The following is a 12,877-nucleotide window of genomic DNA, read 5'->3' as shown; positions in this document are numbered from 1 at the left end:
AATACATAAAAAAGCATTAAAAAATATGTACCGAAAAAAATCTAACTATGCCGACGGCCTAGCCGTCGGCATAGATCCGACCAGCGTGCCGCGGATCACTGACGTGGCAGATATGCCGACGGCAGCCGTCGGCATAGGCTCTACATGGTGCGGCCTGGATCAATGACGTGGCCTGCGGACCTATGCCGACGGCCCCCCGTCTAGGCCGTCGGCATAGCTTTGACGCCGTTAGCCAGGGGGTGGCCGGGCCCCACATGTATGCCGACGGCCTATGTAAGCCGACGGGAGCTGTCGGCGTATATGTAGCTAGGCCGACGGCCATTCTATGCCGACGGGTGCCGTCGGCTTATCTCTGCGTAACCCGACGGCCTTTGTACGCCGACGGCCAGAACCAGGCTGTCGGCATATTTCCCAGGAAGCCGACGAGGGCCGTCGGCGTTGTTTTGGCCGTCGGGGTATGGCCCTGTTCCGGTAGTGCGAGGAGGGAAAGTGATGGCGGAGGTGCCTCTATGCGGGAGGAAGAACTCAGGCCGCATCCGCACGTTGTCCCTGGTGCCGTTGTTGGTTCTCCCGCCGTCGTGCAGGCCCGTGAGCCGGTGCTCTTGACCTCAAGCCCGTCCAGCCCGCCGCGCCTCTAGATCGCCCCCGCACAGGCTGCCGGCGCCCCCCCACCCCCCCGTCCCGTGTCTCCCAGGCGCACCTCATGGTCGACACCTGAAGGCATCTGGCGCTGCCCATGTGTTGATATTGCACGCGTCCAGGCCACTGAAGCCCTCGGGCCCCCGTCATCGTCGTGGGAAACTGCCGCTTCGGCTAGCCTAGCACCGATGTCGGCACGCGCCCGAGCTCCCTATCACGCCACCTCTGTGTAAGTTGTAGGGCGGTAAGCGGAGGACATGACGGCGGCTTCCTGCTTGCTCTCTTGGCCAGGTGCGCCGCGCTCGCGCACGGGGCTTGCGTGCTGTGACTGAAGAAGTGAAGATACATGTGATGCATGGGCGCCTTGGCTGTCACCCGCTATTGTGCTGCATAACCGGTCTGCTGGCATGTGCAAGGCTATGCCGGGACCAAAAGGATCGACGCAGCGACGAGCTCGGTGGCCGAGCTGCGGCGTTCTGGCGCGGTTTGGACATCCTGGGCGGGGCTCGCGCGCTCAGGACACGCGTTTCTCGCGTGGTTTGTGGACAAACAGGACGTCGGTAACACGATTGCACTCTCCCTCCCGACCGGCCACGGCAACCAAAACTAGCAACCAGTCAAACAATCAAAGAGTTGATACATGAGACTTCCTTTTACAACACATGGAAACTCAACATAAATCATCGACATCACACTGCCCCATGTCTTACAATGAAACCTCAACATAAATGAACTAATTTAACCATTATGCACCCTAAGGTTGATACATCATACTTCAAGTTTGCACAGAAACCAATTCATATTGTTTGGAGCAGCAACAACTAGCAAATAATTACTCAGCGAAATGAGCTCACAAGACGGACTAAGGTCTTGGCAAAGATATGCAACCAAATTTAAGGCATCATACCATTGCATTCTCACCGCCCACATATTGGTGATTCAGTAATCTCACGCAACCATGCTAAGCCACAACAAGATCGTACGCAAGAATATGCAAAAGCTACCACTTCATCGCACGCACCAATCACCCGGGAGGTCTCACTAGAATGATATAAGCTATGAATGGCTCTAATGTGTTCGATCTTGTTGGTGTGATAATGGCAATGTGTACTTTCTACTTTGCAAAAATATATTGACCATGTGATGAATAAATTCATGTTTTCCAATTCGCCTTCCAGTTTGCTTCTATGCATATTATTTCCTTTTTTTAGAATATAACTTTATCCATACAGTACTGTTACTTTCATTTGAAATTTATTGCATACAATAAAAACACCACTTATAGACACTATGTATCGACGGGGCGTGGCGTGCCGCCGCGCGGGTATGGCTAGTTATAGACTAAAGAACACAAATAAGTTAGTCGAGTAGCACGTGACAGGAATTCAGGCCATGTGGAAGAAACTCAACAAATGTGCGATTTGCCGAGTGACACCCTTTTGCATAGCGTCCGACGAAATGACTCACAACCACCTGACACCAGGCAAAGTTCCATATTCCTAATGCACGCACAGTGAACTAAAAATGATGAAATGAACTGGGGAGAAGAATTGCATCAACCTACAAATACAAAGATATACTACAATACAAGGGTGCTATGTACGCCTTAGTAGTATACAATACTACGTATCTGCCTTGATCGATGGACGATCATCGTATCCTTCCATATATAGTATATGCAAGTGGCGCCATTGATCCACACGCATGTACGTAATTCACATTAACCTCCTGGTCGATGGGTCCTCCACAAGCGTTCGAAACCAATAGTACCCGGCCGGGGCCATACGCAGCTGCATGCATGCTAGGTAGTAGAGGGTGTCGAGGCCGGTCCGCTAATGGTGGAGTGGTAGCTAGATCTCGTAAGACATTCCGACCTTGAGCAGCTGGCTTCTTGGGATGGCGAGCATCTTATCCCCTTGCCTGCAGTTCTTCCTGAGGAAGGCGTAGACGTAGTTGACGATGACTTTCTTGAGCAGCGAGGAGTGAGGCCGCGCCACCACCTCGTTCTCCCCCATGATGTACACCACCCCCTTCTCCATCTCCCGCTCGATGTACCTCTGCTCCTCCTCGATCTTGGCCATCTCCTCCAGGCTCATCTTCGCCGCCTGGAACAGCTGCTGGCTACTCGCGGCGTACCGCCCCGACGGCACCACCTGCATTGCCAGCTCCGAGAAGGACTCGGCCGGCGTCATCATCTCCTCCGCGTAGATGGACCGCCCCTGCCTCTCCCTCTCCGTGTAGGACGCCGACGGCATCATGATCAGGCCGTTCATGTTCATGCGCCCGGTGGCCCCCGACGACGTCGACCTTGCCCGAGCCAGCGCAAGGCTCTCCGTGTAGGACGCCGACGAGTAGTGCTGCTGCATCGTCATCGTCATCGCCATGCTGCTGCGCCGGGTCGACCTGGCCATGCTGTCGCAGCGCGAGCTCGGGTAGCTCACCTTGCCGGCCTTGGCGTCCACGTCCACGCCGTACAGGTTCACGTCGCGGATGTAGTACTGGAGGCGCTCCACCAGGTTGGCCGCGAAGTCCTTGGCCTCCTCCAGCGGGTCACGGTACCCGTACCTCGCCACGCACCGGTACAGCTTGTGCTCCCTCGGCTCCACCTGCCGGAACAGGAACCGCTCCGACATGTCCACGTGCGGGACGGGGAGGTGCTTCACGGAGACGAAGAGCAGCACGGCGTGGATGGACGGGATCTTCTGGATGAGGTGCGGGAACACCGGCGGGATCCCCTGCACCAGGTCCGTGTAGAAGAGCCCCACGCCGGGCACCTTGCGCAGGTCGCGGCCGTCCAGCAGCTCCCGCACCTTGTCCGGCGACACCGTGCGCTCCAGCTCGTACTTGTAGCGCTTCACGTGCACGTAGTGCCACACCATCATGACGGCCATGAGCACCGCCGAGATGACCACGGGGATGTACCCTCCGTGCAGGAACTTGTAGAGCACCGAGGAGAGGTAGACGGACTCGGACGCCATGAAGACGGCGAAGAAAAGCGCCACGCACCACGCGTTCATCCTCCACACCAGGAGCATCACCACGGTGAGGAGCAGCGTGGTGATGAGCATGACGAGGACGACGCAGATGCCGTGCGCCTCGCCGATGACCACGGTGGTCTTGAAGGCCACGGTGACGACGCAGGCGGCGAAGCCCAGCAGGAAGTTGACCTCCGGGATGTAGAGCTGGCCCTGGTACTGCTTGGAGGTGTGCAGGATCTTGACGCGCGGGAAGCACCCCAGCGCCTGCGAGTGGGAGATGGTGGCGAAGGCGCAGGAGATCATGGCCTGGCTGCCGATGATGGAGGCGGCGATGGCCAGGACGAAGGTGGGCCAGAAGAGGACCGTCGGGGTGGACCTGTAGAAGGTGTTGGCCACCTCCTCCGGGTACTTGCGGAGGAAGGCGGCCTGGCCGGCGTAGGCGAGGAGCACGGAGGGGACGAGGCCGAAGCCGAAGCTGAGCTGGATGGAGCGGATGCTGAAGTAGCCGAGGTCGGCGAAGAGAGCCTCGGTGCCGGTGAAGCAGAGGAGGATGCCGCCGAGGGAGATCCAGGCGTCCTTCTTGTTGCGGCGGAAGTAGTCGGCGATGTACTTGGGGTTGAAGGCCCGGAGGACGCCGATGTCGTGCTTGACGAGGTTGTAGACGCCGACGCCGCCGATGAGGAGCAGCCAGAGGATGACGACCGGCGCGAAGAAGTAGCCCACCTTGTCCGTGCCGAAGCGCTGCACCGAGAAGAGCGCCACCAGAATGGCCACCGTGATCCACACGATCTGGTCTGCATGCATACAACATCCGTCCGTCCGTCGATCAGTTCAGTGCTGCGGTGTTCTTGTTAATTTCTTTAACCCAACAGGGTACTGAATCTTCTACTCCACTACCGAGTTGATTGATTGCAAAATATCATCTGCATGCATGCATGCATGCATGCATGAGATCCCTGAGAGTTCGGTACGCTGCTAGATGCATGTTGATGATAAAACATTTTACTCCAACATGTAAGCTACTACTAGCCTGGAGTAGTCGTACGTATACGTAACGTATGAATGTGTATGCTGATTTGCAAGTTAGTACTACGATGGATGGATGTCACATCCATTATAACTGCAAACATTTATTGAGGCTGCAATGATTCAGAGTGCGTGTCCTGGAGGTTTCACACGCCGTTAAGTATCGATAGAGATACTCCTACCGTCTCAAAGAAAAAGTATCGGCATAGTTAATAGAGTTTACTGTTGATCTTGAGTTTAGAGAGTGACAGCCTATCTATCCTGAAAACTACGTACAGAGGGAAGGGATCCATGGATCGGTTCTCCGAATCATGTACGATTGAAATGCAAGATTTATTGATGTTTGTGACAAGTTAACACACACGCACCATTTCATCACTGCGTGGAGAAGATGGTGTCGACTGTTAACGACTTAGTACAAGACAAGACGTACCCTACATCTACTGTACATGTGAGGTAGCATGCAGTAGTTGAACATTATATTCAGGTGTGTGCATCTCGAGTCTGAACACAAGAGGTGGAGCACAGTAGATGTCGGTACTAGTATGTCTGTCGAGCCTGTACTCGTACTCGTACGTGTGGATAGCAGTGAGGCTGCGTAAACACCACTATATATACAACTATACATACCGATGGACCGATAACTGCTGGATGGCGACGGCGCCATCGACAAAGTCGTCTCACTTAATCATGCCTGGACGGCTGGACTACAAGAGACCTACCTGCCCACATACTACACACTGACCCATCGGAAAAAGAAATGGCGGACATGGACGGATGTATGCTGTTTTTCTCGCATCAATTAATATGCCCGCCTCAAATGATTTTTGCTTTTCCTCGCTGCTCTATCTATGCTGCGTTGCATCTAGATCACGCCACGCTACACTCCAGCTAGCTGGTCGTCGATCGCGTTCACACTTGTTACCCATAGCAATAGGCGCGCGGCCGGCTGATCGAGTTGTATGTATGATATTGATGCCTCTAGCTAGGCGCTAGTACGTACGTATGCTGTACAAGGTAGACTGAAAGATATAATATATGCATGGTGCGTACCTGTGGTGAGGTGCGGCGCCTTCTCCTTGAGCCCTCCCACGGCGGACAGCACGGAGATGGCCGGCGTCAGGCAGGCGTCGCTGATCACCATGGCCGTGGCGAGGATGGTGAGCAGGAAGAGCGAGATGCGCACGGGCTTGCTCGTCTCCAGGAGCTCCTTCACCCGCTGCGCGCGGTACGCCGCCGGCGAGGCCAGCTGCAGCGTGGCCAGGGCGCGCCGCCGGCTGAAGGACTTGGGGTCGTCCTGCTCCAGGATGTGCAGCTCGTCCTCCGCCTGCTGGTTCGGCACCAGGCTCACCTTGGCGTGCCGCGAGATGAGAGAGTAGAGCGCGAACGTACCGCCTGCATGCATGTCATGCAACAGCCTCTTTAATTTGGGCCTTTGGTATCTACTCATGCATGCTAACTAAAATCACCACAAACATTCCCATGCATGTGCTCGATCGTAGGATTATTTATATTAATATGATGGACAATATGAGAAGTATCACGTTGATCACTAACTACAATATCAACTAGTAGTAGCTCTGTGTTAATAATAATTATACAGTAATAAACAACAAACAAACACATGCACGTACGGCCACTTGACCCACTTGAGTTTGGAAAACCTTGTGTTTTTAGGAAGAGACGACAAGAGACGGTGGTGTACCATGCATGCACCAAACGATCAATTTTGCCGTTGGGTCGGGGGTCCAAATAAGCTGTTGGTACATGCAGATGCTGCGTCAATTTGTTGCATGCTAAGATAGCTAGCTAGCTAGGTGCAGCGTACGTACGTGTAACACGTCGCGCAATCTAATTACTATGATCTACTAGTACAAAGAAAGAAGAAAGAGGAAGAAGATGAAGCGAGGAAGGAAATCTGCGTGCGTGCGTACCGTCTCCGTCGTCGTTGGCGCGGAGGGCGATGTAGACGTACTTGACCATGGTGAAGAGTATGAAGCTGTAGATGATGAGGGAGAGGACGCCGAGCAGGTCGTCGGTGTGCCGGACGCCGGCGGTGAAGGTGCTGGAGTAGACGTAGAGGGGCGACGTGCCGATGTCGCCGTAGAGCACGCCGACGCACTGGAACGCGAGGCGCAGCGTCTTGCCCCACCGCTCATGGCCGTGGTGGCTGGCGCCGCCGGCCCGGGAGGCGTCCCGGTACAGCGAGTCCTGCCGCTGCACCACCTCCGGCATGTCCAGCGCGCACTCCACCTCCAGCACCTCATCATCACCACCCTTCTGTTGCTGCTCAGCCATCGATCCTAGCTACCAGCCGGCTAGATGACTGAGCTTAATTGTTGAGAAGGATCCAAGAAGTAAGTGTGTAACTAATTAGCTCGTGGAATAACATGCCAATATCCAGCTAGCTAGCTTGTGCTCCTGGATGGATCTAGCCTCTCATGGCCTCGCCATGCAACCTTCCCTTTTATAATGAGCTAGTACTACTATTGGCATCTCCCTGGTTAGAGTTAGCGCGCGGTACTAGTTGTCTTGTCGATCGCTGGAGTATGTGAACGGCAGGGCAGCAATTAATTAAGCTGCTACAGTACTTATGTGGAGTAGTACATACGTGGTGCTGTGCTATGCGACCCGACCTGGATACGTTTTCAGATGGACGTTGATGGATCAACAGATTCCGTCCCCGCAATGGCCTTGGCTTGGCTAGCTGCCCGCGGCTTACTTTTCGCCCATCACCCTTCGCGGCTCATGGCGTCAGCGTCGGGCTCGGGCCACAAGGGTGTGATCACAATTCATTGATGTAGCTGTTGCTACGCCAAAGGAAATCAAAAATCGATATCTTTCCATCACCGCGCGGTCCATTTCAGCGTGGATCCACGAATTCAACCACGCGTAGACAGGCCTTGGATTCAGATGCATGACCTCACGTCCGCCGCACGTACCTACGTCGAGTGAGAAAAACGCTACCTACCTATGTTGGATCCACTCATTGACCGCGGTGCAAGATCGTCGATCATCTCTTGTAGCTCTCCGTCCACACGCATACGTCCTTCATTTCTGACGGATCCACTGATTGACCTCGGGGTAAGATTCAGTCGGGGGTGTTTCTCTTCTGTCTGGCCTTTATCTGTACATGGCTCTGTTTTCCTCAAGTAACCCACTACTATGCTCTTACAATCTCTTCTTCCTCAGCTAGGAACGTAGTACCCAGGAAGCGCCATACAGGCCATTATAGTTTCCTTGATAAATTACCAGTATCCTTTTAGAACACTGACATATCCTCTTTTTTTCTTTCCTTTTTCTGAACAACTCAACACTTAATCTGTAGTAGTACGTCCTAGATTTCTATGGAGATTTTATGCAAGCTAGCTTATTGATTATTTATTAATTGTTCCAGGTATTGCTCTGTAGGTTCTTCCCCGATAAGCAAGTGTGCTTGCTTACCAGATTAATTCAACTGAAGTTAGCCAAGGACAGGCTACCAAGTTAGTTAAGAGTGGACACACCGGGGAATGGTTAGCTAGCGCGAGGCACCAAACGCATTAGCCAACCAAAGCGATGCCCCACGACGCCTAATTTATCAGATTGCGACCTCAAGAACGTGATCTCTCCCATGTATTTTCTTCAATTATCCAAGAAACAAGCCATTAAGGTGCACAGTAATTCATTGTTAGAAGCAAATCTTAATATCCAAGTTAGCGGCATGTTCATAGAAGACGCTTTGCCAAGTTCCATAAGGCTACTGTATTATTTGTTTCACTGTCATAACTGTGGCATGCACACTTTCTTAGCGGCGATTTTCAACCAGCACAGCGAAGGCCTTGTAGTATTTTTTGTTAAACTTTGTCTAACTTGTGTCACCAATTTTCCCGCCACACTGTTTGTGGCTTGACGGAGTTTGCCACTAAATAAATGTGACAACGTATGTATAGCTATGAATCATGGATGGCTTAAACCCGGCTCTTGTTTCATGATACGCATATGCATAATTTGATAACTATATTCAGATTTGAGACTTCACTTTCATCCATTGATGCTCTTTATATCCAATTAGTTGCCGCATGGATCCATGTAGCGACATACTGTTCTAGCTAGGTACTAGGGGCTAGGTGCAGGATCATGTATCCTGCCTGAAGAAGCGTTCATACCATGATAGGTTGACAGAAAGGGACACCCAGCTAGCTAGCCAACAAAGCCATAAAGAATCAAACCAACATGATCCGTACCAAGTCCATATAGTTTTCAAAACAAGACAGAAAAGACATGCTTTTCTTTTAAGGGAAACATCATGACTGTGCTGCATTTTTTATATTAATTCACAAAATAATAAGTCCGAAAAAAGAAAAAAGAAACTATACAAGCAACAACAACAACAACAACAACAACAACAACAACAACAACACCAGAAGAGCGACAAAGGCTCAAAGCTATACAAAGGACTTCACCCAATTCTCCAAGTTGTTGTAGTTCTTCCTTGTTGCTCCGATCTCAATCCAGTTTAGCTCTTTCTTAAATTTCTCCTGCAATTATATAAGCTTGGCGCAATGCCCTTGAAAATACAATCATTCCTCGTGGTCCAGATTGCCCAAGAGATTAAGATGATTAATTCTATAGAAAGGAACACCCAATTGTGTCTTGATAAGATTTATCCCTGCTTTTAAATCTTCAAGGGTAGGTGTCCAGCTTGGGCATAAACAAGATGTTGGTGCAATGGTTTGCCCCCTTGGGTTTTGGAGATTGTTATCAGAAACAGTAAGGGACATATTTGTTTACTAGTGCAAACAGACAACAATAGTCCCTGACGTATCGAGAAGGATGCTACATTCTGATGTGAAGTTTGAAGAACTTCACCGAGAAGTATCTGCATTACAGAGAAGAGAGGGGTATGTTTCAAGAAGAAACTATAACGAGAAGATTGTGTGGCGGAGTTGACCCCTTAAAATATTGTTGAAGTGAAGCAATTCCTCTTCAGTGTGCCCGAGAAGAAATGGTTGCAGCCAAGAAGTTTGAAGGCGAAGCGAAGATGTAGTATTTGTTTCGTTGTTCTTCTTTCTCTTATTTGAGCCATAGGATCACCATACTACTAAAATGGATATAGGTATACGATACTTAAGTCTGTTGTGATGCTTAGCCGAAACCTATGAAAGATTGAGAGAAGTCTCTTTGTGCTCCGAAACTTTCCTTGTCAGCGAGAGACATTGTTCTTCTGGGCTACGAGAGATATGTTTCAGACTGAGGAGTCAGCTTTACTTGTTCCTTGGGAAAAGTTGCAGTGTGCTCAAAACCTGACCATTTGGAAACGTGTTGGTTGGCCATTGGCTCGATCGCGTGTCTAAAATGGTCATCTCCTTGCTGGAAAGGCTGCGGCTATAAATGGCCACCCCGCTCCAACTTTGATCGTTGGCTGCTTCGCTTGAGATTATGAGAAGAATTGAGCACTCCTCTCCGAGAGATTTTAAAATCCACTGAGAGAAAATCAAGAGCGGAAACTTAGATACTAGTTGAGCATCGCGGTAGATATAAGTTGAGTGTACCTATTAATTTGGAGAGTTGCACACTCCCTAGACGGATAGGTGTTGACTTGAGTGTTGAAGAGTAATTGTCTTCATCAAGCCAAAGTCTTCAATAATCAAGAGTAATTGTGGTCCGCGAAGCAAGTCTGTCGAAAGATTGGAGATCGCCATTAAGTATCTACCCTGAGGGGAATCAGGTGAAGTCTGACCGGCTTCATGTTGAAGTAGAATAGGACATAGAGAGGTTTGCTCCTGTGTTCATTCACAAGTCCCTCCAACTAGACGTAGCCCTTTTGAAGAAGAGTGAACTGGTCTTCCAAATTATCGGTCGCCACCGAGCACCACTGATTATTTCTATGCTACTGCAATTCTTTCAATAGTTTATCTTCTGTGCACCATGTCCCGATAGATATCTCTCTGATATTAATTTTCTCCTCTGTTTGTTATATGATATATGGTAATATTGTTTAGTGTATTTCAGTTTGTTGTGCTCAAATTTGTTTGTCTGTATGCTCGTCTATTGATCATTTGGCGTTACTTTGTCATTTAGCCGAGTCATGCTCTGATGAACATTCCTCGGTAGATTGTTTGTTTCTTGATCTATTTTGTTCATATTGTTCATCGAAGTCGTTTGTCATGTTTCCTTTCTGTGTCACCATTATCACCATGAAAGTACTCTGTCGCTATACTAGGAAGATTATGATCACTTTCATCGGAAGTTTTGCTTATTCTTACTACTTTAGCCTGTTTATTCTTGTGTGCCCATTCTGGTTTAGTTTCAGTGCTCCTATTGTAGTTTTATTTCCGCTGTGCTAAGCTAAGAGAATTAAAGTTTCGAAAGGAATTTTAAATCTCTCATTCACCCCTCTAATCAATATAATCCCAATCCTACACAAGACTAGCAGATCTGAGCAAATGGGCAATGGAAAAAGAGGTGATCCCTAGTTTCCAGTACTTGCATGTTACACAAAACACAATAATAGTCATCAATAAAAAAATATTTCTTTGAAGTAAGGCTCTTGTGTTGAGTCTGTTATTGACCAACAACGAGAAAAAGAAATTGTGCTTCAGCTAACATCATGTGTTCCAAATCCATTTAATGACATGTGGGACCAATGCTCTCCCATTAGAAATGTGTATGTCTTGGAAACTTGAAACTTGGAATCTCTAGAAGGATATTGCCATATATCTTCAGTTGCAAAGAGCAGCATCTCATTAAACATTAGTATCAACCGATTGGATTGGTCATAAGCCTCTTTAGAAAGAAGAAGGTGAAAATGGTCAAATAAATCTCCCATAATCCATTGTTGGGAGATAGTTATGTTCAAGCTTCTTCAATAGGAGTGTGGATGTGGCCATTCTTGCGTTGGGGGGCATTCTAGTTGTCTGACGAAAATAGGATGGAATGTCCACTTTCCACATGACATCTTGCCTTACCCTTGTATGTAGAGAGCAACTTTGATGTAGTCCCCTCTACCAAAAAGTTCAACTAGTTAGTTGATCAGTTGGTTCCGTGTTAAGGTTGTAGGCTACCCAAACTAAGTGAACTCAAGGGACATCATGGTGATTGAAGAATTTATGGAGCATCTGAGCAACAAGCTATTGTTTTGAATTTGTAAATTTATAATGCCAAGGTCATCTTGCTCTAGGCCTGCAAATCAAATCCCAAGTAGCCAGAGGGGGCTTTATCTTTTCTAAACCTTGCTTCTCCAAAAAAGGAGCTTCCTATATTTATCCAATTATGTAATCATTCCTTTATATAGCAACAAGCAACTCATAATAAAAGTTGGTAGAGAGGATAACACTGCATTGACCATTAAAAATCTACCATCATCCTTGAGATATTCAAAGCATGCCCTTAATACTCTTTGGATCCTCTCAATTAGAAAAAGGACATGATTAGTTCCCACATACCGGCCGATTTGAAAAAAGTAGATTCTAGATATATATAGTCAGATGTTGGTCTCATTAGAGGGTCGCTCTGTTAGTGCTAGAATAATAGAAGGGAGCTTAAGTCCAACATATAAAAGAAGGAGATAGTAACATGCAATATTTCCATTTGGTGGCTAATGGGAGTCATCAAGAACAAAGGGTTCTATATTAAACCAAGATGATGGTGCCATAGAAGGGGGAGCAAATTAAAAGGTACACCACAAAGTAATATAGTGGCTAGTTTGTGGCGCATGATGAAGGACAAGTTTTCCTATATGAGTTAAGAAGGCAGGGCATTCCTCAAGTCTCCTCCCAAGCAGATGACGTTATTCCTACCAAATTCATGGAAATCAGAGATTAAGGATGCCATTTTCCAATTGAGGCACAATAAGTCTCCTGGTATGATCGGCTTCGCAACTTAGTTTTACTAGATCTTTTGGAAGTGATAAAGGGTTATATCCTGGTTCTCTTTCCCTACTTTCATAAGGCAATTCTTCCACTCCAGTTCACACTTTGGAGCCATCACTATTCTCCCGAAGGGCCCGAAGCCATCCAAGATTTAACAATTCATACCAATTTGCTTATTCATTGTGAGTTTTAATATTTCAACGTAAGTAGGTATCAAACGCATATCCTAGGTGGTGCTTGATGTCATTTAACCAACACAAACATATCCCTTTTTTGGGCCTCTGTATCACATATAGAATTTTCATTTTATATGGAACCATCATGAGCTCCACACGAAAAAGAAAGGGATGGAGTGATATCTAGATTTGAATTTACGAAGGC

The 12,877-nt window shown here is 48.6% G+C and overlaps 1 protein-coding gene across 1 annotated transcript; it reads right to left on the bottom strand.

Moving 5' to 3' along the window:
- Nucleotides 1-2,167: 2,167 nt before the first annotated feature.
- LOC123188791 (potassium transporter 22) lies at nucleotides 2,168-7,159 on the bottom strand. Its single transcript, XM_044601038.1, has 3 exons — nucleotides 6,578-7,159; nucleotides 5,697-6,038; nucleotides 2,168-4,411 (listed from the first exon to the last, which is right to left on the bottom strand). Exons 1-3 carry the CDS (start codon nucleotides 6,939-6,941, stop codon nucleotides 2,490-2,492), a joined length of 2,628 nt encoding a protein of 875 aa, XP_044456973.1. The 5' UTR covers nucleotides 6,942-7,159; the 3' UTR covers nucleotides 2,168-2,489.
- Between the last annotated feature and the right edge of the window lie 5,718 nt (nucleotides 7,160-12,877).

The sequence above is a fragment of the Triticum aestivum genome, chromosome 2A (assembly GCF_018294505.1).
Source record: "Triticum aestivum cultivar Chinese Spring chromosome 2A, IWGSC CS RefSeq v2.1, whole genome shotgun sequence".
NCBI lineage: Eukaryota > Viridiplantae > Streptophyta > Magnoliopsida > Poales > Poaceae > Triticum > Triticum aestivum.
The sequence above is the reverse complement of the archived record's forward strand: the minus strand, read 5'-3'. Positions and strand labels throughout refer to the sequence as shown.

What these genes read in the sequence shown, in the direction of transcription:
- LOC123188791 (XM_044601038.1), bottom strand. Translation starts at nt 6,941, where the DNA reads ATGGCTGAGCAGCAACAGAAGGGTGGTGATGATGAGGTGCTGGAGGTG. An exon ending in CGCCAACGACGACGGAGACG is followed by an intron (nt 6,039 to 6,577) that starts GTACGCACGCAC and finishes ACATGCATGCAG; the next exon opens with GCGGTACGTTCGCGCTCTAC. An exon ending in GGCGCCGCACCTCACCACAG is followed by an intron (nt 4,412 to 5,696) that starts GTACGCACCATG and finishes GTATGCATGCAG; the next exon opens with ACCAGATCGTGTGGATCACG.